Source organism: Geotrypetes seraphini, chromosome 8 (genome assembly GCF_902459505.1).
Source record: "Geotrypetes seraphini chromosome 8, aGeoSer1.1, whole genome shotgun sequence".
In the NCBI taxonomy this organism is placed as follows: domain Eukaryota; kingdom Metazoa; phylum Chordata; class Amphibia; order Gymnophiona; family Dermophiidae; genus Geotrypetes; species Geotrypetes seraphini.
The window spans coordinates 184,002,490-184,028,181 of NC_047091.1; the positions used below are offsets into that span (position 1 = coordinate 184,002,490).

At 46.7% G+C, this 25,692-nt stretch overlaps 1 protein-coding gene across 2 annotated transcripts in view; it reads right to left on the reverse strand.

The window, feature by feature from the left end:
- RBM19 (RNA binding motif protein 19) overlaps window positions 1-25,692 on the reverse strand; it is a 285,015-nt gene that overhangs the window by 25,842 nt on the left and 233,481 nt on the right. For both annotated transcript variants that reach the window (XM_033955717.1, XM_033955718.1), the window contains exon 23: window positions 181-301. In XM_033955717.1, the coding sequence (XP_033811608.1) occupies window positions 181-301 (121 nt within the window). The remainder of the gene's footprint in view (window positions 1-180; window positions 302-25,692) is intronic.

Below are 25,692 nucleotides of genomic sequence, written 5' to 3' on the forward strand. Positions count from 1 at the left end.
ACAGAAGTTAGCTAAAATGATCAAATTGGGAACAGAACTCAAAGACTACAGATCTAATAGCAATGGTTCTGGCTGAGAATTACGCCAGCAGCCACCTGGGAGAAGCTGCCATACATATTCCAGTCCCAGCTTCACATTTTCTCATTATTTAGCCAGACTGGTAGACTCTCAGTGTCTCACCATGAAAATGTTCCGCGGTTTTCCTCCGTAGGGCCTCCACTGTTTCTTCCGAATCAGCCCATTCCAGGACCAGCCTCCTCCCATACAAATGTGTGCTGTGACACAGGGCACTGAAAGCTTTCTGCAGTAAAAAGAAGAAAATATTAATGTTTAACGATAGCTGCTATGCCATCGCCTTTCAGTGGGAAAAAGCAAAGCGATTTACAACTTTAAAACGATAATTGACAAGAAAGAATAGAAACCAAAAAGAAAGTAAAGGAAAGAACACAGCCTCTGTGCCCACTTTCCCATCGTACAGCAAGGCTAGTGAAACCTCAAAGGGCTTGAGAAAAAAACTCAGATGTGTAATCGAGGCCAATCTTTTGTTTTGGTTTTTTTAAACTTTATTTAGTTTTTAATGCCAACAAAAAGTGCAATACAATATATATACAAATAATGATAATCAACCAAGCACTTATAATCAATCAGTATCTATACAAAAGATAAAAATTCCCTCCTCCATCCATCATTACCATCAGGAATAATACCAAAACAAAAGATATACCCCCCTCCTGCTCCCCCCCCCCCCAAGATGTGTGGGTGATAAAACAACGGAAAATAAAGATAAAGGACAACTATAGCAAATCTACAAAAGATGTCAATGGACCTCAAACTAATTTCAATACCTTATTATGCCCCAGCATGTCAGCATTCATTTTCTCATATTTATAAGTTAAACATAAGCTCGCCCATCAAAAAGGAAAACTAAGGTGATCCCAATTCTTCCAATTGTGAGTAATCAATTGAGGCCAATCTAAATTTTAGAGAAGGTTCAACCTGAAGGCCTGCAGGAAGAGAGTTTCAAAGGGAAGGCACAGTGTTGAATCAAGGCTTGAATAAGGAACCAGAGCAATTGAAAGACAATGTGCTAACAGAGTGGAGAAATCTCAAGGGATTATAGAAAGAATCAATAAAGTCAGATATGGAAGCGTTCTAGTGTAAAAAGCCTTGTGGGGGAGTTTCAAAATCTTGTACCTGAAACAAAGGATTAGTGGATACGTAGGAGAAAGGTAGAAACATAGAAATAGACGGCAGATAAGGGCCCACGGCCCATCTAGTCTGCCCACCTTAATGTCCCTCCCCTACCTTTGCCCTGTGAATAGATCCCATGTGCCGATCCCATTTGGCCTTAAAATCAGGCACGCTGCTGGCCTCAATCACCTGTAGTGGAAGACTATTCCAGCGATCAACCACTCTTTCAGTGAAAAAGAATTTCCTGGTGTCACCTCCAGTGTTCCCTCTAAGCGGGCGGGTGTTGTGAGCAAACTTTTTTCACTGTGAGCTAAAAATATCGGGCGCCAGCAAGTTATGAGCCAAATAAATATGTTGCTTTCTACCACAGAACTTCCTTACGTTTGTATGGAATCTATCCCCTTTCAACTTTAGAGAGTGCCCTCTCGTTCTCCCTGCCTTAGCTACTAAGTCTATTCCCTTCAGTACCTTGAATGTTTCTATCATGTCCCCTCTCAATCTCCTCTGCTCAAGGGAAAAGAGGCCCAGTTTCTCTAATCTTTCGCTGTACGGCAACTCCTCCAGCCCCTTAACCATTTTAGTTGCTCTTCTCTGGATCCTTTCGAGTAGTACCGTGTCCTTCTTAAAGTACCAGTGCTGGACGCAGTACTCCAGGTGAGGGCGTACCATGGCCCGGTACAGCAGCATGATAACCTTCTCTGTCTCTTCAGTCCAGCATCTGCCCCTTCCATTCACTGTCTGTCTTTCCCTGCCATCTCTCCTCCTGCCCCCCCCCCACCCCCCAATTTGGTCTAGCATCCATCATCTTCCTTCTGTTCCCCTCATGGTCTGGCATCTCTATCCTTCCCTCCCCCCTGTGGTTTTTAGCATATCTCTCTTCTCATTTCCTCCACTCAGATCTGATCATTCTCTGCTCTCTCTTCCCTTTTCTTCTCTGGTCTTCCTTCTCTATTTTCTGCCTCCATCTAAATTAAATTCTTTCTTACTATTTAGTCCCGTTTCCCTCTTTTCACTGTGTCTACACACAGCTTGTCACCCCTTTCCCTCACCCCTCCATTATCTTACTATTTTCTTCCCCCTTTATTTATCTCCTCCTTCCATCCAGTATGTGTTCTTTCCCCACTTCCATTCAGCATCTGCTCTCCCTTCTCAACTGACATCCATCTGCCTTCTGCTCTCTCTCCCTTCTTCTCACTTCCATCATCTGTCCCCTTCTCTCTCTCTCTCATCTCCTCCATTCCATCATCTGCCCCTTCTCTCTCTCTCTCTCTCTCCCCCCCCCAACTTCCATCATCTGCCCCCCTTCCCCTCACCTTTGTGGGTCACTTTCTTTCCCCTGAGGGTGGCTCATGTCACAGGGGAAGCTTTGGCCGAGCAGAACCGCTTGATTGACAGTGGAACTTACTTGATTGATGTCGATGCTGGGGCCCGTTGCCGTTTGAAGGAAAAAAAAAAAGGTGGAAAAAAGGAACCTGTAAAGGCGAGAGGAAGGGAAACCTCCAGGACAGCTGCTTTTTGCCCTCCTTCAGCGGCCCAAGAGTTCAGACCAGCAGCGGCAGCTCTGTATGCTTTTAACTTCGGCACAGAGCTGCCCCTAATCAATAGTTTAGCGCGGTTTCATGAGGCAGCCTCGGGGCCTTTGATAGCCGGCCCGCTTCGATGATGCGATGTGGGCCGGCCTAGCAAAGGCCCCGAGGCTGCCTTATGAAACCGCGCTAAACTATTGATTAGGGGCAGCTCTGTGCCGAAGTTAAAAGCATACACAGCTGCCGCTGCTGGTCTGGAGGTGCGGAGACAAGGCAGGAGGCAAACGCGGTGGAAGGCAGGAGTCCCGGCGAAGGCAGGAGTCCCGGCACAGCGACTGCAACAGGAAGTTGCAAGTCAGCTGACGCCGGCCTTTCGTTGCGGCGGGGACCGAATCCTTCGCGGACCGGCAAGATTTTGTTTGCGGACCGGCGGTTGAAGAACTGTGCTCTACACTGTGTGCGCTGTGACGAGAAACTTGTGCGCTGCGAGGTAATATTTTGTGCGTCAGCGCACCCCAGCGCAGCTTAGCGGGAACACACCTCGTAGTTTCCCGCCCCTGATTTTCAACGGATGCCCTCTTGTTGTCGTGGGACCCTTGAAAAAGCACAGTTACTTACCGTAACAGGTGTTATCCAGGGACAGCAGGCAGATATTCTTGACTGATGGGTGACGGCACCGACGGAGCCCCGGTACGGACACTTTTAGAGTGATTGCACTCTAAGAACTTGGAAAGTTCTAGAGACCGCACCGCGCATGCGCGAGTGCCCTCCCGCCCGACCCTGACGCGCGGTCCCTCAGTTAAGATAAGCCAGCTAAGAAGCCAACCCGGGGAGGTGGGTGGGACGCAAGAATATCTGCCTGCTGTCCCTGGATAACACCTGTTACGGTAAGTAACTGTGCTTTATCCCAGGACAAGCAGGCAGCATATTCTTGACTGATGGGTGACCTCCAAGCTAACAAAAAGAGGGATGGAGGGAAGGTTGGCCATTAGGAAAACAAATTTTGTAAAACAGATTGCCCGAAATGTCCATCCCGTCTGGAGAAAGCATCCAGACAGTAATGAGATGTAAAAGTATGGACTGAGGACCACGTAGCAGCTTTGCAGATTTCCTCAATGGGCGTGGAACGAAGGAAAGCTACAGATGCTGCCATAGCTCTAATTCTATGTGCCGTGACAGAACCTTCCAGTGTCAGTCCGGACTGAGCATAGCAGTATGAAATGCACGCAGCAAGCCAATTAGATAGCGTACGCTTAGAAACAGGATGTCCCAATTTATTCGGATCAAAGGACAGAAAAAGTTGGGGAGATGATCTGTGGGGCTTAGTGCGGTCTAAATAGAAAGCTAAAGCCCGCTTACAGTCCAAAGTATGAAGAGCCTGTTCTCCGGGATGGGAGTGAGGTTTAGGGAAAAAAACAGGTAGAACAATAGATTGGTTGAGATGGAACTCAGAAACAACCTTAGGGAGAAACTTTGGATGTGTACGTAGAACCACCTTGTCGTGATGAAAGACAGTGAAAGGTGGATCAGAAACTAGTGCATGGAGCTCACTGACCCTCCTGGCAGAGGTGAGAGCAATAAGAAAAAGTACCTTCCAAGTGAGAAACTTGAAAGAGGTAGTAGCCAAGGGTTCAAATGGAGGCTTCATCAAGGCGGAGAGAACCACGTTCAGATCCCAGATCACCGGAGGTGCTTTGAGAGGTGGTTTCAGATTGAAAAGACCTCGCATGAATCTGGAGACCAGGGGATGAGCTGAAAGGAGTTTCCCCTGGACCGGCTCATGAAAGGCCGTAATGGCACTGAGATGAACTCTGATGGAAGTAGACTTGAGACCAGAAGTAGACAGAGAAAGCAGATAATCCAATAGAGGTTCCACTGCAAGAGACTTGGGGTCATGATGATGTAGGAGACACCAAGAAGAAAATCTCGTCCACTTTTGATGGTAACATTGTAGAGTGGCTGGTTTCCTGGAGGCGTCCAGGATGGAGCGAACAGGCTGAGACAGCAAAAGATCAGTTGAAGTCAGCCCGAGAGATACCAAGCTGTCAGGTGTAGAGACTGCAGGTTGGGATGGAGGAGGGTTTCCTGATCCTGTGTAAGCAGAGATGGAAACAGTGGAAGTAGAAATGGATCCCTGGAACTGAGTTGAAGTAGAAGGGAGAACCAATGTTGTCTGGGCCACCGTGGAGCAATCAGGATCATGGTGGCCCGTTCCCTCTTTAGTTTGAACAAGGTCCGAAGCATGAGAGGCAGAGGAGGGAAAGCATAAAGGAACAGATTGGACCAATCCAGAAGAAATGCATCCGCTGCCAGACGGTGAGGAGAGTAAAGTCTGGAGCAGAATTGGGGCAACTGATGATTGTGAGGAGCTGCAAAAAGGTCCACCTGAGGAGTGCCCCATTGTGCAAAGATGGACTGTAGAGTCGATGGGTCGAGAGTCCATTCGTGGGGTTGGAGAACTCTGCTGAGCTTGTCCGCTAGGAAGTTCTGTTCTCCTTGAATATAAATCGCTTTCAGGAACAAGCGGCGCGAGGATGCCCAAGACCAGATTCTCTGGGCTTCCTGGCATAAGAGGCGAGAGCCCGTTCCCCCTTGCTTGTTGATGTAGTACATGGCCACTTGGTTGTCTGTGCAAAGTAGAAGGACTTGAGGAAATAGAAGGTGTTGGAAGGCCTTGAGGGCATAGAACATTGCCCTGAGTTCCAGGAAATTGATGTGATGCTTCTTTTCCTGGGGAGTCCAAAGGCCCTGAGTTTGGAACTCGTTCAGATGGGCTCCCCATGCATAAGGGGAGGCGTCGGTGGTGATGACCAGATGATGAGGAGGCAGATGGAACAGAAGGCCCCTGGAGAGATTTGAGGATATCAACCACCATTGCAGAGACTGACGAAGAGACGATGTCACAGATATGTGTCGTGAGCAAGAGTCTGTCGCTTGAGACCACTGGAGAGCCAGGGTCCATTGGGGAGTGCGCAGGTGAAGCCGTGCCAGGGGTGTGACATGAACTGTGGAGGCCATGTGACCCAAGAGAATCATCATCTGCTTTGCCGAAATGGAGTGCTGGGAGAGCACCTGCTGACAGAGCGATTGGAGGTTGTGAAGACGGTTGTCCGGCAAGAAGGCTCTCATCTGGACCGTGTCCAGTACCGCTCCAATGAATTGAAGTCTCTGCGTAGGCAGAAGGTGAGACTTGGGTATATTGATTTCGAACCCCAGTAGTTGTAGAAAAAAGATGGTCTGGTTGGTGGCCAGAAGAACAGTCTGAGATGAAATGGCCTTGATTAACCAATCGTCCAGGTAGGGAAAAACCTGAAGGTGGTGGGAGCGTAGAAACGCTGCCACCACTACCAGACATTTTGTGAACACTCTTGGAGAGGAGGCAAGACCGAAGGGGAGCACTCTGTATTGGTAATGACAGTGATTTATCATGAAGCGAAGGTACTGTCTGGAGGCCGGATGAATTGGAATGTGAGTGTAGGCCTCTTTGAGATCGAGAGAGCATAGCCAGTCGTTGTGATCGAGGAGAGGATAAAGCGTAGCTAGAGATAGCATCTTGAATTTTTCTTTGACCAAACATTTGTTGAGATCTCGCAGATCTAGAATTGGTCTGAGGTCTCCTGTTTTCTTGGGGACTAGAAAATACCGGGAGTAGAATCCTTGCCCTCTTTGGTCCAGAGGAACTTCCTCTATGGCGTTCAGAAGTAGGAGGGACTGAACCTCCTGACAAAGGAGGGCAGATTGAGGAGTGTGCAAAGCAGACTCTTTTGGTAGACTTTGGCCCGGAAGGGTGTGAAAGTTGAGAGAGTAGCCGTGGCGGATGATGTTGAGGACCCACTGGTCCGAAGTGATAACTTCCCACCGGCTGAGAAAGAAAGACAGTCGTCCTCCTATCGGTTGAGGGAGGAGAGGAGATGGTTGAACGCTGGCTATGCCCTCGAGTATCAAGTCAAAATGACTGGGTCGATTTTTGTGGAGGAGGCTGCTTAGCTGGTTGTTGCTGCTGAGGCCTAGGTGTTTGCCGCTGCTGTTGACGCTGCCTCCTAGGTTGCTGAGTGGAAGGCTGCAAGGGGCGAGCCACAAAACGCCGCTGATAGGCCGTTTGCTGTCTGAATGGCCGAGAAGGTGGAGGTTTCTTCTTGGTCTTAAGAAGGGTATCCCAGCGGGTTTCATGAGCCGAGAGCTTCTGGGTCGTTGAGTCCATAGAATCTCCGAACAGCTCATCCCCTAAACATGGGGCATTAGCCAACCGGTCTTGATGATTAACATCAAGCTCAGAGACTCTGAGCCAAGCCAAACGGCGCATGGCTACAGATATGGCTGTTGCTCTAGAGGTAAGCTCAAAAGTGTCATATATAGATCTTACCATGAATTTCCTGAGCTGGAAAAGAGCTGAAGAGCACTGATGAAAAGCCTCACGATTCCCCACAGGAAGGTACTGCTCAAAGGAAGCCATGGTGGTAAGGAGATGCTTTAAATAAAACGAAAAATGAAAAGCATAGTTACCAGAACGATTAGCAAGCATCGCATTCTGGTAAAGTCGCTTACCGAATTTGTCCATGGCTTTACCCTCTCTGCCAGGAGGGACAGAGGCATAGACACTAGCTCCTAAGGACTTCTTGAGGGTGGATTCTACAAGAAGAGACTCATGAGAGAGCTGTGGTTTATCAAAACCAGGAATAGGGATTACTTTATAAAGGGAATCCAATTTGCGAGGGGCTCCCGGGATAGTAAGAGGAGTCTCCAGATTCTTGTAAAAGGTCTCCCTCAGGATGTCATGTAAAGGGAGTTTCAAGAATTCCTTTGGAGGCTGGTCAAAATCAAGAGCGTCCAAAAAAGCTTTGGACTTTTTAGACTCAGCCTCCAAAGGAATAGAAAGAGATTCACACATATCTCTTAAAAAAGAAGAGAAAGAGGTGGAATCAGGTTTGGAGGAAATATCCTGCAGAACAGGCTCGTCTTCCTCTGATGAACACTCCCCTTCTGACTGAAGAGGTTCTTCAGAGTCGCCCCACAGATCAGGGTCTCGAACATGGGGACCACGGTCCCGAGACTCAGGGGTGGATGGTTCTCGGTGTCGGGACTTCTGTACCGACTTACCCGACCTCACCGACGCGGTACCGGGCGATGTTATCGGTCGCACCGGAGCCGATGTCTGTACCGATTGGTGATGAGACCTAGGCTCCGGTGCGAGGACAGGCATCGATGCCGATGAGGTCAAGTGTACCGGTACCGAAGGAGTGGATGGTGACACTACAGACTGTTCCACGATCGGTACCGGTTGCTCAGTGGGGACCGATACCGGAGGGCTCGGTGTCAGGAGAGCTGGAAGGAGTTGTTTGAGCTGTTCCTTCAGCTGTACCTGCAAGATGGCCGCAATGCGATCATCAAGTGAGGGCACCGGTACCGCTTTTTTCTTCTGCGGTACCTGCGGTGCCGCTCGACGCCCCGGAGATGAGGAGCCCGATGTCGAGGGACTCACCTCAATAGGGGCGGAGCGCTTCCGCTGGCGCCTCACGGTCGGCAGGATTGGGCTCTCTGCAATGGAGACCGGAGGACGTTCCAGCGGGGAAGGCTTCTTAGCCGGCTTACCTGCATGCTGCGACGTCGACGCGGTATCGCGTGGCGTCGATGAGGTGGGTGCCGACGAAACAGGTACCGAGACCGGCGCCGAAGACGCGGGGTCGGACATGTCGGTGCCGAAAAGCAGTCTCTGCTGTATCTCTCGATTTTTGAGAGTCCGCTTTTTCAAAGTGGCGCAGCGGGTGCAGGTAGAGGCCTGATGTTCCGGACCCAGACACTGAAGGCACCAGTTGTGCGGGTCTGTCAGGGAAATAGGCCGTGCACACCGCTGGCACTTCTTGAACCCGGGCTGGGGGGGCATGAACGTAAAAACGGCTTCTGCCAAATCGAAGGACGAGGCCTCGATGATGGCAGTAGGCCCCGCCGGGTCAAATCAATAAACTTGACAAAAACGAGAGAAAATGTTTTTGTTTTTTTTTTTTAAAGAAAAAAGGGAAGGGCAAAAAGAACCCAAAAAGAAGGCGAATGAAAAAAATATTTCAACAGCCGTTGAAAATGCGACTTCTTAGCTCCGCGGAAACTAAGAAACTGAGGGACCGCGCGTCAGGGTCGGGCGGGAGGGCACTCGCGCATGCGCGGTGCGGTCTCTAGAACTTTCCAAGTTCTTAGAGTGCAATCACTCTAAAAGTGTCCGTACCGGGGCTCCGTCGGTGCCGTCACCCATCAGTCAAGAATATGCTGCCTGCTTGTCCTGGGATAAAGGTAATGATGTGATCAAACTGACCAGCATGGGTTAAGACCCGAACGGCCACGTTCTGTATGGATTGCAACTGCTTAAAGATAGTGCAAGAGTGTAAATCATCAATTCTAAGTATGAACAGTCCAAATATGATCTAAAGTAGAAGAAAAACAAGCCTTAATAAAGGAAGAGATGTGAATTATCAAATGAAAGTTGAGACTTTGTATTCTGATAGACTATGGAGAGACACCAACTGGGATAGTAAGGCATGGTCTTCCGAAAATGTATCTAGTTATTGGTGAGTAAAACTTTTAGATGGTATACTTTTAACAACTGAAAGGGAACCCTGTGATCCACTGACAACCAATTGTACATTTTGAGTTCTTTGAAACACTTAACACTTGGTTGTCTAGCACTTGGTTGAACGCTAGCAGATGAGGAAACCTGCTTATTTATGACTAGAGATTACAGCAGTAAGCTGAGAAGCTGGGAAGTTCTCCCCAGTTTTCCCCATTTCTCCTGCATCTCCTTCTCCCGGTCTACCTAGTCTCTCTCTCTTTTACAGCAATGCAATTTTGAACAATTTAATGTAAACTGCGCCTTGATGACTGATTGGCGGTATCTAATATAATAAAATGGTAGGACGCGCATGCGCACTAAAAAAAACGTGTAACAAAACACAGAGGACAAGGAGAGAGAGACACAGGAAAAAAAATGACAAACAGACATACAGCAGCCAAGGAGACAGACATACTTACATACAGCGTCCAAGTAGACAGACAGAGAGACAGCAAAAAAATACAAACAGCCAAGGAGACAAACAGAAAAAAATAAAAATTACAATGCCCAAGGATAAATTCAGGAAAAAAAACCTTCCAGACATACAGTGGCCAAGGAGTTAGACTGAAAAAAAGGCATACAGACATACAGCAGCCAATGAGACAGACAGACTGACAGCGACCAAGTAGACAATCAGCAAAAAAAACCACAAACAAACACACAAAGCAAAAAATTAGAAACATACAGCGGCCAAGGAGACAGGCATGCAACAAATAGGAAAAATAAAAAAACTTTTAATAAATCAACCATACATGAAGAAGGAATAAAAAAAAGGGAAAAGACACCTACAGGGAAACAGGATCAAGAGCATACAGAGAAAACAGAAGTTTGCAGGAATCAGGAACATATAGAGAAAGGAGAGCAGAGACCCCTGCAAGAAGAGAAAAATAGCAAAGAGACTGGGGATGAGAAAGAGAGCAGAGATGCTTGCAGGGAGAAAAAGCTAAGCAGTAATGTTACAGCTTGAGAGTGCAGACTGAGGAAGAAAGCAGAGACAGCGCTACACAGGGAAATGGAGGGAGGAAAGAGACAGAAAGAAAAATACAGACAGACATAAATTCTAGCACCCGTTAATGTAACGGGCTTAACGACTAGTATCATCATAAGAACGTAAGAATTGCCGCTGCTGGGTCAGTCCATCGTGCCCAGCAGTCCACTCAAGCGGCAGCCCTTTGGTCAAAGACCAGCGCCCTAACTGAGTCTAGCCTTACCTGCGTACGTTCTGGTTCAGCAGGAACTTGTCTAACTTTATCTTGAATCCCTGGAGGATGTTTTCTCCTATTACAGCCTGGAAGCCAGCGTTCAAATCCCTGTGCAGCTCCTTGTGACCTTGGGCAAATCACTTCACCCTCCCATTGCCTGAAGTACAAACTTAGATTTAATCCCTCCAGGCACAGGAAAATACCTACTCTATCTGAATGTAACTTATCTTGAACCTCTGAGAAAAGTGTGAGCGAAAAGAAATTCACTCTTCCTCCCTTTCCCCTCCGTTAGCCAAAGATCACAAAGTGAGTTGATAATTCCAAATTACGAAAACCAAACAATAAAACCAATCACAACCAACCATCCTGGACTATGCAGCCATTTGACCCATTAAAATGAACCAATTCTCACCACAACCATCTCTGGCTCAGGTTTGGAGCCAAGGAAAATTCCCTAAAAATTATCCATCATCTGGAAGAAAGCCTTTGCCTTTTTCTTGAATACGAGAATGTTAGTTTCCCAAGTCATGCTGTAAATCAACCAGACACTTAACCCAAAGTACTGTAAAGGCTCTAGCTCAGAGGTTATCAACATGCAGTACGCGTACCCTACGGCGCTGTATGACTTCTTTTGGCGTCACATATCTCATTTTCTTTCTCCAGCCTCCCCCCTCCCCTGGACAAGCAGCTGCAGCTGTGTGCTTTTAACATTCTCACACAACTGCTGCTAGCGTTAGTTTAGCCGGCAATTCTATCAGGCAGCTTCAGGGCCTTTGCTAGGTTGGTCAGCTCCAACGAGAGAGGAAGTTGCATCATCGGAGGCGGGACGGCCTAGCAAAGGCCCCAAAGGCTGCCTGATAGAACCTTGGCTAAACTAATGTTAGTGGCAGGTGTATGGGGAAGTTAAAAGCACACAGTGAGCTGCTGCAAGGGGGAAGAGAGGTATTGCTGGACAGGGGAGGATGGAAGAGGTTTCATTGGACAAGGGGAAAGGAGAGGTGCTGCTGGATAGTGGAGGAGGGAAAGGGAAGGGAGAAGAGGTTTCATTGGACATGGGGAAGGGATAGGTGCTGCTGGATAGGGGAGGAGGAAAAAGGGACAAGAGGTACTGCTGGACATGGGGAAGGGAGAGGGAAAGTTGCTGATGGACCCGGTGAGGGGGGGGGCAGGGAAGGGAGAAAAGGTGCTGCTGGCCCTGGCAGAAGGGAAAGATGCTGCTGAACTTGAAGGAGGAGAGGGAAGGGAGAGGTGCTGTATGCTGGAGGGGAGGGTCAAATGATGCATGGGGAGAAAGCATATCAGTTGTGAGTAGGGTTGGGGGAGGAAAGAAAATTGTTGCAAGAGGGGTGAGTGATGAGAGAGAATTGGACAAGGAGTGGAGGGTACGGAGAAATGATGCATGGGGAGAGAGTATATTAATTGTGAGTGGGGTTGGGGAGAGATGGATTGGAGGGTGGGAAAGAAGGATGTCACACACGAGGGAAGGGGTGAGGAGACAGAGTGTGTGTGCAGGAGGCAGAAAGTGTTGGACTCATGGAGAGAGAGAGAGAGAGATGTTGGATGGGGAGGACAGAAAGGAGGGAAGAAGAAATGTCACACTCAGGAGAAGGGGGAGAGGGCAGACTGAAAAGCTGGATGGGCCAGACCAAGGAATGAAAGAGAAGGAGGGGGGGGGGGGTGAGAGAGATGCCAGACTGCGGGAAGGAGAGGAGAAATGCCAGACTATGGGAAGAGGGGGAAAGGAAGGAGAGATGTCAGACCTTGGAAACGGGTAGGGGAAGAGAGATAAATGGATGACCAAGGGAGAGGAGAAAGATAAGAAGGGAAGATAAAATATGTGTCAATCATGCGATGGAGACATTTAAAGAATTGAGCATACGGCAAAAGTAGATGCCAGAAATATAGGCCAAGGTTTTCAAGGCCTACAGTTGACGTGAATAGCCACGCCTCCATAGGCGCTTTACATCACCTAATGCCACTTCCGGCATTAGCCACGCCTACAGTGGTATTAGGTGCCATAAATTGCTGAGGGAGGCATAATTCTTGTGCTGTTTCTTTAGGCATCTTGAAAATCAGTTTAAAATGACAGACATCTAATAAATAAACTGAGTGCCCTTGGGATGAGTCCCAAAGTGATGAGATGGGCCAGGAACTGGTTGAGTGGAAGGCAACAAAGGGTAGTGATCAATGGAGATCTCTCTGAGGAAAGGGATGTGCCTCAAGGTTCTGTTCTTGGGCCTGTTCTTTTTAACATTTTTATAAATGATATTGCTGAAGGATTGTCAGGTAAGATTTGCCTCTTTGCAGATGATAACAAAATCTGCAATAGAGTAGATACGCCGGATGATGTGAATAACATGAAGAAAGACCTGGCGAAGCTTGAAGAATGGTCTGAAATTTGGTAGCTAAAATTTAATGCTAAGAAATGCAAGGTCATGCATTTGGGTTGCAAAAACCAGAGGGAACGGTATAGTTTAGGGGGTGAAGAACTTATGTGCACGACGGAAGAGCGGAACGTGGGTGTGATTATATGTGATGATCAGGTTGAAAAGGTGATGGTGAAACCTAGAAGGGTGCTAGGTTGCATAGGGAGAGGTATGACCAGTAGGAAAAAGGAGGTACTGATGCTTCTGTATAAGACTCTCATGAGACCTCATTTAGAATATTGTGTACAATTCTGGAGACCACACCTTCAAAAAGATATAAAAAGGATGGAGTCAGTCCAGAGGATGGTGTGTGGTCTTCATCATAAGGCGTATGGGGATAGACTTAAATATCTCAATCTGTATACTTTGGAGGAAAGGTGGGAGAGCTGAGATATGATAGAGATGTTTAAATACCTACATAATATAAATATGCATGAGTCGAGTCTCTTTCATTTGAAAGGAAACTCTGGAATGAGAGGGCTTAAGATGAAGTTAAGAGGTGATAGGCTCTGGAGTAATCTGAGGAAATACTATTTTATGGAAAGGGTGGTAGAAAAGTGGGACAGTCTCCCGGAAGAGGTGGTTGAAACAGAGACCGTGTATGAATTCAAGAGGGCCTGGGATAGGCACGTGGGATCTCTCAGAGAGAGAAAGAGATAATGGTTACTGTGGATGGGCCATTTGGCCTTTATCTGCCATCATGTTTCTATGTTTCTATAATCATAAAGTTCTATGACATCACAATGCAGGTGTAAAGAGCCTTAGCCAATAGGAAGAGGAGATGCAAATGTTAAGAGCCTTAGCCAATAGGGAGAGGAGGAGACATTGGATGCTGTGGATGGGCCATTTGGCCTTTATCTGCCATCATGTTACTATATTTCTATAATCATAAAGTTCTATGACATCAAAATGCAGGTGTAAAGAGCCTTAGCCAATAGGAAGAGGAGATGCAAATGTTAAGAGCCTTAGCCAATAGGGAGAGGAGGAGACAGTGGATGCTGTGGATGGGCCATTTGGCCTTTATGTTTCTTAGACCGTTCTGAGAGGGAACCATCACTGCGTCACCATGGTTCCTTTGCCTCTTTTGCTTTTCTTTGTTAAACCTTTCCTGATAGTCATTCCACAATATCAGTTATAGAAAAAAATGCTGAAAAGAACAGGGGGAAGAATCGGCCCCTGCAACACCTTCTTCAGAGTGAACTGCCTTTGCCACTTGATCAGTTTGTAAGACCACATCCAATGTGCTTAGTCACCTATGCAGAACCATATCAAAAGCCTTGCTGAAATACGAGTTAAGAACATAAGCATTGCCGCTGTTGGGTCAGACCAGTGGTCTATTGTGCCCAGCAGTCTGCTCCCGCGCTGGCTCTTAGGTCAAAGACCAGTGCCCTAACTGAGACCAGCCTTACCTGCGTATGTTCTCATTTAACTTTGTCTTGAATCCCTGGAGGGTGTTTTCCCCTATAACAGCCTCTGGAAGAACGTTCCAGTCAACCACTCTCTGGGTGAAAAAGAACTTTCTTACGTTTGTATGGAATCTATTCCCTTTAAACTTTAGAGAGTGCTCTCTCGTTCTCCCTACCTTGGAGAGGGTGAACAACCTGTCTTTATCTACTAAGTCTATTCCCTTCATTATGTTGAATGTTTCAATCATGTCCCCTCTCAGTCTCCTCTTTTCTAGGGAGAAGAGGCCCAGTTTCTCTAATCTCTCGCTGTATGACAACTCCTCCAGCCCCTTAACCATTTTAGTCACTGTTCTCTGGACCCTTTCGAGTAGTACCATATGTCCTTCTTCAAGTACGGTGACCAGTGATGGACGCAGTATTCCAAGTGGGGTCGCACCATGGTCTGGTACAGCGGCATAATAACCTTCTCTGATCTGTTTGTGATCCCCTTCTTAATCATTCTAAGCATTCTGTTCACCCTATTCACCGCCTCCGCGCATTGCACGGACGGCTTCATCAACTTGTCAACCAGTACTCCCAAGTCTCTTTCCTGGGGGTCTCTCCGAGTACTGCATCTGAAATCCTGTATTCGTGTACAAAATTTTTGTTACTAACATGCATCACCTTACAGTTGTCCATGTTAAAACTTCATTTGCCATGTCGCGGCCCATTTCTCGAGCGTGTTTATTAGAGGTAAGTTATAAAATTAGTCGGGGACCACTGTTCAGGCAATAAGCCTGATGGGCCGCCGCGGGAGCGGACCGCTGGGCAAGATGGACCTCTGGTCTGTCTCAGCGGAGGCAACTTCTTATGTTCTTATGTCCTGTTGCAGGTCTTCACAATCCTCCTGCGTCTGAATAACTTCGTATCGTCTGCAAATTGAATCACCTCGCTCGTCGTTTATTACATTAAATTACTGGCTTATATTCCGCCTGTACCTTGCAGTTCTAAGCGGATTACATCAGAAAGATAGCTGGACATTTCCAGGAAGAGAGATACAATTAAAGAAGTTGGACCTAGTACAACAAGAAAGATAGCTGGACTTTTCCAGTAAAAGGAATACAATTGAAGGCGTAAGGTCTAAAGCAATTTTGATGAGATGATTCTAAGAGGGGGTGAGAGGGGAAAAGGGAGGGATTAGGATGTTTGGGTGAATTTCTTGAATAGTAGGGTCTTGATTTCTTTGTGGAAAGCCTTGAGGTCAGTTGAAGCTGTCAGTAGGTTGGTGATGGTGGGATCCAATTTAGCTGCATGTGTTGCTAGTAAGTTGTCATACATCTTTTTGCGTTTAGTTCCTTTAAAAGGGGGGTAGGAGAAAGGGGATTGGGTTCTCCTCTGTCTGGTTGAGAGGTTCCTGTTTAGACGGATGTTTAGGTGGGTGGGTGCCGTTCTGTTTAACGTTTTGAATAACATGCAGTATAGTTTGAATTGGATGCGGGCTTGTATTGGAAGCCAGTGTGAGTCTAGGAAGGCGTTGGTGATGTGGTCAAATTTTCCAAGGGAATAGATCATTCTGAGGGCAGTGTTCTGCACGGTCTGTAGTTGTTTTATTAGGTAGGTGGGACAGGAAAGGTAGAGGATATTGCAATAATCCAATAGACTTAGGACTAGGTATTGGACTATGAGTCTGAATTGTTCTTTTTCAAAGAATTTTCTGATTTTGCGAAGGTTGCGCATAGTGAAGAATGCTTTTTGTGTGATTTTGTTGATTTGCACCTGAAGAATGCAACCTCTGTCTACTGTTACTCCAAGGAGTTTGAGAGTGGGTTGTAAGGGATATTTGGTGGTTTTTATTTCTAGCTCAGTTATAGAAGGGGTTTTGTCCTTTTCAAGCAGTAGAAATTTAGTTTTATCTGGGTTGAGCTTCAGTTTGTGTTCTGTCATCCATTTTTCCACTGCTTCTAGAGTTTTTTCCATGATGCCTGATTTGGTGGGGTCTTGTGTGTCAAAGGGGAGGAGTATGGCGATATCGTCTGCATAGCTGAATGAAGTTACTTTGAGTTTGTCTAACAGGGTACCGAGGGAGGAAATGTAAAGATTGAAGAGCATGGGTGACAGTGGGGAACCTTGGGGTACTCCGCAGGGATTGGTCCAGGTTTCCGATATAAGATCCTTTGTTTTTACTCTGTATGTTCTTGTTTTAAGGAATCCTTGAAACCAGTTGTATACTTTGCCTGAGATCCCTATTGCTTCTAATATCTGAAGAAGTATAGTGTGGTCGACCAGGTCAAATGCGGCTGAGAGGTCGAGTTGAATTATCAGCATCCTTCTTCCTTTGCTAAGGTGCTGTCTGGCTATATCTAGAAGGGAAACTAGCAGTGTCTCAGTGCTGTGGTTCGATCTGAACCCCGATTGAGTTGGGTGGAGTAGGTTGTGGTCTTTAAGGTAGTTGGTGAGGTATTTGGCAACCAGACCTTCTATTAGTTTAACATATAATGAAATTGAGGCGATGGGTCGGTAGTTGGAGGGGGTGTCTATTGGTCCTTTGGGATCTTTCAGTATTGGGGTGATTATGATTTCCCCTAGGTCTTGTGGGAATTGGCCTTCCGTAAGAGTTGTTTGGATCCATTGCAAGAGGCAAGCTCTAAATTTGGGGGATGCATTTATCAGTAAATATGAGGGGCAATTGTTCAGGTCGCATGACGCTCGACTGTATTTTCTGTAGAGTCGGTTCATGTCCAACCATTGCACCTTTGTAAAGTTGGACCAGTGCCTGTCAGCTGCAGTGGCTTCTTCTGTTGTAGGGTTTATTATGATCTCGTCTAGGAGGGTTGGTGAGTTGTTGAAGGAGGCTCTAATATTGGCGATCTTGTTCTTGAAATGGTCTGCTAGTTGGGTGGCCGTTGGAGGGTGGATTCCTTGAGTGGTTAGGAATGGTTGAGTGTCGGTGAGGTTCTTCACAAGTTGGAAGAGTTTCTTTGTGTCTAAGGATTCTGTGCCTATTAGTTTGGAGTAATAAGCTCTTCGTTTTTCCTTAAGTTTGATCTTGTATTGTTTTATTAGGTTTCTCCAAGCTACTTTGGTTGGTTCTTGGTTCTTTTTTTGCCATGCTCTTTCGAGTTGTCTGCAGTGTCTTTTTAGTTGAAGAAGTTCTGTGTCGAACCATTTGTCTGAAGATCTGCAGAGTTTGTGTTTTGTCTTTTCTGGGGCTAGTCCGTTCAAGGTTGTTTCGCTCAGGGAGCGCCACTGGAGAATGAATACATTGTGGTCTATGGAGGCGATTGAGGGGTCTACTGTGGTCCAGAATGTAGAAGGGTCGATTTTTGGTCGGGTTTTGAATGAGGTTTTGTGGGTTTCATGCTTGTTTGTGCTTTGAGTCCAGTTGATGTTGAAGGTGAATTTGAAGTGGTCTGACCAGAGGGAGGGGTGCCAGGCCCCATTGGATATATGAATGTTTGGTGCGTGGGGGTGTTGGGACATGTAAGCTGCAATATCAAGTTGGTGGCCTTTTTCATGAGTGGGTTGAGGATACAGAATTTGGTAGGAGAGTGCATTGAGGTATGAGATTATGCCAGTAGCTTGTTTGGAGGAGGTGTCTTCTAGGTGGAGATTTATGTCTCCGAGGAGCAGGTTGTGTGTTGAGGTTAATGAATTCTGGAAGATGAAATCTTCAAGATCGTGTTTTGTGGTGTTCCATTTTTCTGGAGCTATGTAGCAGAGGATGCAGGTTAGGGTGTCTTTGAGTGAGTTACTGGAAAGTTGGACGGCAAGCAGGTCTGATTGTGGGGTGGAGTGTTTGTCTAGGACAGTGATGGTAAGGTTGTTTTTTACTAGGATGGCCAGACCGCCCCCTCGCTTTTTTTCTCGGCAGACTAATTCAAGTTTGTATCCCTTGGGGCAAAATTCTGTAATGCTTGGGTCTGAGTAGGAGGATAGCCAGGTTTCGGATAGGAAAAGGCAGCCTAACTGTTCGTTAACTATCCAGTCTTTTATTAGGTCTGCCTTTGGGCTGATTGATCTTATGTTCATGTACGCACAGGGGATTGAGAAACGATGTTTGTGGTAGTTGGGGCTAATCTGTGGGTGAAGGATGTTCTTGGGTGTATGGGGGAGTTTGTGACCCGACTTCTTTGTGTTGGGGGGTGGTTTTCGTCCCCATATGGGTGGGATGCTTTCTTGTGAGGCTGTTGTGCATTCTATCAGGTTTCTTGTCTGGTGAAGTTTCTTGGGTGATTGTGTCTGCCTGTATGTTGTTGTCACTATTGGTATTGGCGAAAAGTGGTGGCCTACTGTTCTCCAGTTTGTTGAGAGTAGGGAGAGAAGTAATAGGGTGCATAGGAGTTTGGTAGTGGGGGGTGACATGTTGTTGGTTAGCGGCTGGAGAGTGACTGGAAGGTTCAATGCAGGAGCAAAAGAGGAGAGCTGTGGGAGAGCTGGAACTGAGGACAGTTGAGAATCGGCCAGTAGCCCTTCTCTAGTTGAGATCCGCATGGTTTCGGTGACCTGGGGGGGGGGACAGAACTGGCTCACAACACCCAGTTAAAGTTGGGCAGAGGCAGCCAGATAAGAGACCTGCACTGGCAGGAGGCTTTCGGCGATCCCCGGTGGCTGGAGGAAGCAGGGGCTCTAAGAGAGCAGAGTCCTCCTACTTGAACGGCGTCGGGCGGAGGAAGGAGGGACAAGATGGCAGAAACTTCCTCCTTCCTCGGCCTAGGATGTCGCTGGGGGGGAGAGGTTTTCGGTGGCCCTCAAGGGCTGAAGAAAATCTGACGCTAAAGTCAGGCTGAGTCGGCGATCCCCGGTGGCTGGAGGAAGCAGGGGCTCTAAGAGAAGGGCTGAAGAAAATCCGTAAGGGGTAATAAGTGGCAATGAGAAACAATGAATCAAACTTGGTAGCAGGATATTAACACGTAGGGGTAATAAGTGGCAATGAGAAACAAAAAATCAGAACAACTGGAGATCAAGTTAAAAATTGGGTAAATAGGCAACTGGATGATGTCAAGAAGCTGGATACTGTCTTGTAAGGGAGGGGGGCAGCGCGGGGCTCACACACTCCTCTCCTTGGCGTAGAGGGGCCTGAGGAAAAGGCAGTCTCCTCCGGTATGGCTGCTTTGAGGAGCGGCTCTCCTGTGTCGGGAGGGGACGGAGCAGGGCTCCCACGCTCCTCTCCTTAGCAGTGGCTGGGGGGCGGAGCAAGCTCGCACGCCCGGCCCAGCAGTAAGGAAGGCGTTGGGTGAGGCTGCTGGGGCTGGAACCGAGGCAGGCAGCTGCCGAAGAAAAGTTCTCCCGGCAGGTAGGCAGGCTCCGAGGCGCGAGGCAAAGGCAGCAACGGCTGCAAGATGGCTCCTCCGAGGCTGGGCAGCCGAAGTAAAGTTTATAAATATGTTAAAGAGCACAGGCCCAAGCACCGAACCCTGTGGCACTCCACTGGTGACACTTTTGCAGTCTGAGTATTGCCCATTTACCCCCACTCTCTGTTTCTATCCGCTAACCAGTTTTTGATCCATGTGTGTATTTCACCCTCAATCCCATGGCTCGCAATTTTTTGAAGTAGTCGTTCATGCGGGACCTTGTCAAACGCCTTCTGAAAATCCAGATATACAATGTCGACCGGGACACCTTTGTCTATCTGCCTGTTAACTCCCTTGAAAAAGTGCAGCAAGTTTGTCAAGGAAGTTCCTCTTCTAGTGCTCCCTCCCATATCTTTTAGCATAAAAAGGGGAAATTCTGTTATTGCATTGTTTCCACAGATCGAAGAGTTTGGATGAATTGGAATTAGTTTGGGCATTACAACCTAATCTAAGACGGAGAACCAGGTTCCCTTTCTGAACTGTCTTCTGTTGAAGCACAGGGCTTTATCAGTGAAATCTACCATAATGGAACACACTTCAAAAGTGATATTTGAGATGTCTTCACTAGACAGAGGTCAAACCATGGCATTGAGATCAGCAACTATTTTCTTTGTCCCCAGATACAACCACTTACACCACAGACCAAGACAGGAAGGGGAATCAGAAACTGCTGGAATAGAAGTTGATGGGATGGGGGGAGGAGGATCAGGGTAGATATTCCTCCCCTCTGTCTTTAACAAATGCTGCTAGAAGTGAGAAATTAAAAAGTATAAATTAGCAGAGGAGACCCTGCAATTAGAGCTGCAGTTGTTTACCACGCTTCGAATCGCTCTGCGTGCCAATGTAAACAGCCGCCACATTCTCCCTGCTGTTGGCTCCCTGCGTGTTTATTTAAGCCGACACATTGCTTTGCTAATTGGATAACATTCCTTGTGAAAATAGATCTTTAAGAGAGGAAGAAAGGAGGAGGAAAAAACCCCCAAACAACTCTTCTGCAATGACACTTACACAAAGAATGACGGCAGTTAAAATCACACAGTACCAGACGAGTCCACCAGAAAAATCAGCAATAGCAGACCATGTCTGACTTTTATTTATTTTTCTTCCATTTTCCAAAGTTCAATACTTATGAGTATTCCTGGCTTGTTGCGGGGTGAAAAGAAGAAAAATATGGGTCCCCAGTGGCATTCTATGCAGATTCTTTATACAGCCCTCAAATCTGAGTGCTGAGATTTTGGTGTGGGTCCAAGATATGCATGCAAACTGGTTATAGAGCCGTTAACTAACAATTACAAAGACTAGGGGACACTCGATGAAGTTACAGGGAACTACTTTTAAAACCAATAGGAGGAAATTTTTTTTCACTCGGAGAATAGTTAAGCTCTGGAACGCATTGCCAGAGGTTGTGGTAAGAGAGGATAGCGTAGCTGGTTTTAAGAAAGGTTTGGACAAGTTCTTGGAGGAAAAGTCCATAGTCTGTTATTGAGAAAGACATGGGGGAAGCCACTGCTTACCCTGTATTGAAAGCATGGAATGTTGCTACTCTTTGGGATTCTGGAATCTTGCAATTCTTTGAGATTCTGTATGGAATGTTGCTACTCCTTGGGTTTTGGCCTAGGGACCTGGATTGACCACTGTGAGAACTAGTGCTGCCCGATTCAGGAAAAAAAATTTCAATTCTATTCAGCCTATTGAATTGGTTTTTCGATTCAATTCGATTTTCCTGCCCAATTGGGTGTTTTTTTTAAACACTCTGGTGGGTTTATTTTATAGCCTCTTCACCTCCTTGCCTTCTCCTAACCAGACTGGCGCTGTGGTGTAAACAAACAAAAAAGACTTTTCCTCTCTCTGTTAAATCCTAGCTCACGTTTGCGGTCTAACACCACCAACTCTGGCAGAATACACATTTCAAATCTGACATATTTTAATCACAAAACAGAAAATAAAATTTGGTTTTTTACCTTTTGTTGTCCGGTCATTATTCAAATCATAATGGTCCCAGGCTCTGGTTGTCTTCTGATAACTCGCTTGCCAGGGTCTCCTTTCTTTTTTCTCCGTGCTAACCATCCATCTTCTATCTCTGTCCTCCCCTTCCATTTCCCTTCCCTCCCCCAGAGGTCTGGCATCTTTCCTTTTTTTCATCTCTATCCCCGCAGCTGCAGCGATGGACCCCCACCATCCCCAGATCCACCATCTCTCCTTTTCTTAACTACCCTTTCATCCAGCATCTCTCCCTCCTTCCCCACCACCCCAGGGTCTACGAGGTCTCCCTTTCTCTTCCCAACTACCCTCCTATCCAGTATCTCTATCCCACCCCTCTACGCCATCCCTTGTGTCCAACTTCTCTCCCTTTCTGTTCTTTCCCTCCCTAAATCTCATTGTTCACCATCTCTCTCCCTCTCCTGTTTTTAGACCCATTATTTCTTTCCCCCCAGTCCGGCATATGCACGTCTCTTTGAACCCCCCCTTCCCTCCGTGTACTTCTATACCAGGCCCCCCGCCATCTTACTTTTACTTAATCACAGCAGTGGAGCAGCCTGCAGAGAGGATTGCCGGTACTATAGCGAATCTTGCAGGCTGCCATCGGCCTCCGCAGCTGTCGTTCCCTCTTCTGCGATCCCGCCTCTCCTCTGACATCCGGGGCAGGCTCACAGCAGAGGAAACAACAGCTCCGGAGGCCGATGGCAGCCTGCAAGGATTGCTACAGTACCGGCCATCCTCTCTGCAGGCTGCTCCGCTGCTGTAATTGTGTAAATGTAAAAGCGGGAGGCCAGGAGGGTAGCCGGGGGACATTATAGCACTTCCTGACTGACCATTCCCCCTCGCCCCCTAAAGCAGGAGCGGCAGCGGCTGGCCAGCAAGAAGCAGTGCTGCCACTCCTGCTTTAAGGGGCGAGATGGGGAGGGTCAGTAACCAAATTGGGAGGCCGATAAAAAAAATCGATTCTGTCTTAGTGAATCAGTAAGTTGATTCGAATCGGAAATGGGGCAGCACTAGTGAGAACAGGCTACTGGGCTTGATGGACCATTGGTCTGACCCAATATGGCTGTTCTTATGCTCTTATGTGTGCCAAATATAGGGCAATCAAGCCATTGTGACATCACCGATGAGGTTGGCAATGAGGCATTATGACATCACAATCTCAGCTCTGGAATGTTGCTCGCATTGGGGTTCCAGAATCTTGCTATTCTTTGAGATGCTGGAATGTTGCTACTCCTTGGGTTTTGGCCTGGGCTTCTGGGCTTGATGGACCATTGGTCTGACCCAGTAAGGCTATTCTTATGTTCTTAAATTGACCTTAACAATCAATTATTGAAGTTAAGGGAGAAAGTCATCAAAAGGCGCTACTGCATTAACGCGTCAACAATTAGCATGCACTAATTGCTAACGATGCCCATTATATTCCTTATATATTCCATATATTAAGTGTTTAGCAAGCGCTAAATTGTTAGCGAATAGGAACAAGGAACTTCTTCCTTGTTGGTTTTGTGCACGCCTGCAAGCTATAATAGGCATGTAAATCCCATTGTGTGCATATCAAAAGAGGCATTGCCAGAGGAGGGTAAGGGCGGGTCAGAGGCGTACCAAATATTTGCTTGCAGTTTTACATCATAAGATTAGACTTACTGGGTCAGACCAAAGGCCCATCAAGCCCAGTAGCCCATTCTCACGGAGGCCAATCCAGGTCACTGGCCAAAACCCAAGGAGTAGCAACATTCCAGGATCTCAAATAGCAGCAAGATTCCAGAACCCCAATGAGAGCAACATTTCAGAGCTGAGATTGTGATGTCATAATGCCTAAGAGCCAACCTCATCAATGATATCACAATGGCTTTGGTTCCCTATACTTGGCACATTTATGAGCATAAGAACAGCCATGCTGGGTCATACCAATGGTCCATCATGCCCAGTAGCCTGTTCTCATGATGGCCAATCCAGGTCCCTAGTACCTGGCCAAAACCCAAGGAATAGCAACATTCCAGCATCTCAAAGAATAGCAAGATTCCGGAACCCCAATGAGAGCAACATTCCAGCGCTGAAATTGTGATGTCATAATGCCTCATTCCACAGTGCCTCAAAGCGAACCTCATCAGTGATGTCACAGTGGCTTGATTGCCCTATACTTGGCTCACATAAGAATAGCCTTACTGGTCAGACCAAAGGTCCATCAAGCCCAGTAGCCCGTTCTCTTGGTGGCCAATCCAGGTCAAAATCCAAGGAGTAGCAACTTCCCCCATGACTTCCCCCATGACTTCCTCTAGGAAATTGTCCAAACCTTTCTTGCTGGGAGGGGGAGTAATCTCTAAGTGGCAATTTTTTTCAAGCACTGATTTTTGAGTGTCATTTTAGAATTCCACCCAATGTGTCTATCCATGATAAGAGAAAAAGTATGAGGAAGGAGGGGAGGTAGCAAGCAGAGATCAAATGAAAGAATGTGGTCCCGGCTCAGACCATGTGAGGTCACATTCTTGAGCAGCCCAGAGACACCCTGGGGTTGCCTTTGAAATAGGTGGAAAACACCAAAGAGTATTCAGCCAACTGATTCAGCCCAAGAATTTGATTTCGTTTTATACACAAATTACTATTCTACCAAGTCTAATTAGAACTTAGTATAATCAGGTGTAGTGGAAAGATAAGAGGTCATGAAATGGGGATGTGAGTTGATGGGGGGAGGAGTCAAAGTTGCAATTAAAAAGAGTACAAAAAGAAGTCAATTTACTCTTTTTTTTAGATGTTCAGGCATTCTTATAATCACTACATTTAGCTCCTCACAGCGTTACAAAGAATGTGAAAAACCAAAGCAACACCGAACCGGGGTGCAGTTTCAAGTCCTTGGGTGCCGTACCCTTAGTAAGCAAGATTATAACTCTCTGATCTGTAAATGTTATTTGTAACAAAGTCTGGTGTTAAATGTAATAATAATAATATGAAGGCATGAGGACACCTTAAAAATGTCATTAAATGTCCCCAAAGAAGTCTGCAGAGGCTGACTTCTTTAACATATAGAATTAGGCCTTTTTAAAGTCACTCTGTCCTTTTGCAAGCTGCTTTGACAAAAGAAATGTTTCGTGCTGGACCTGCCCGGAATAGTGCGCACTAAAATGCCGTGTGCGCTAGCCTCTACCGCCTCCTCTTGAGCAGGTGGTGGTTTCTTGGGTTGCGCGCGCTAAAAACGCTGGCGCACCTTTGTAAAAGGTCTATATTTATCTGTTAATAGACTTCTCTTATAGAAACTCGTTCAAACTTTATTTAAGCCCAGCTACACTACCGTCATTAAACACCCTCTCCGGGAACAAATCTCACAACTTTACTGTGTGTGGATGGAAAAAAAGATAGACAGTGGTACCTTGGATTACGAGCATAATCCGTTCCAGGAGCATGCTCGTAATCCAAAATGCTCGGTTTCCCCATAGTTTCCGAGGCGCCGATTTAGCGAATGTTTTGCTCGTCTTGCAAAGCACTCGCAAACCGGTGCACTCGTAAACCGAGGTACCACTGTACTGTATATTTATCAACATGTTGAGAGGGTAAGAGAGCCAGGTCAATTTACTTGGGTAACCTTTTGTTTTTAAACTTGTTTATAACAGAGGAGGCTAATGCAAATTCAATGAACATGCAAATAAATCCTAGTACATATTTCGTGTCTTATCCTTAAGGCTTTGAGCTCACCCCCAACCTTAGACTTAAGCTGTAATTACCCAGTTTGCTCTTGACACTTATGGACAACTTTGGAAAAGGTGTTTTCTTAGCCACATGTTGCTGCCAGCACTCCACCGGGAGGGGGAGTTATTTCCCAAAGTATGCTACTGCACGTTGAGCTGCATGAAGAATAGGTATGAATATCCTCATTTGATCATGAGGAAGGTCCAACATGTCCAACATATCCCAGCAAGCACAGTAAAGGGAACAGAGAATAATCAGGTGAATTATACCAATGGATTCAGGATTCAAATTTTATTAAAAATCTGATAGATTGCCTGTACCAGGGGTGTCAAAGTCCCTCCTCGAGGGC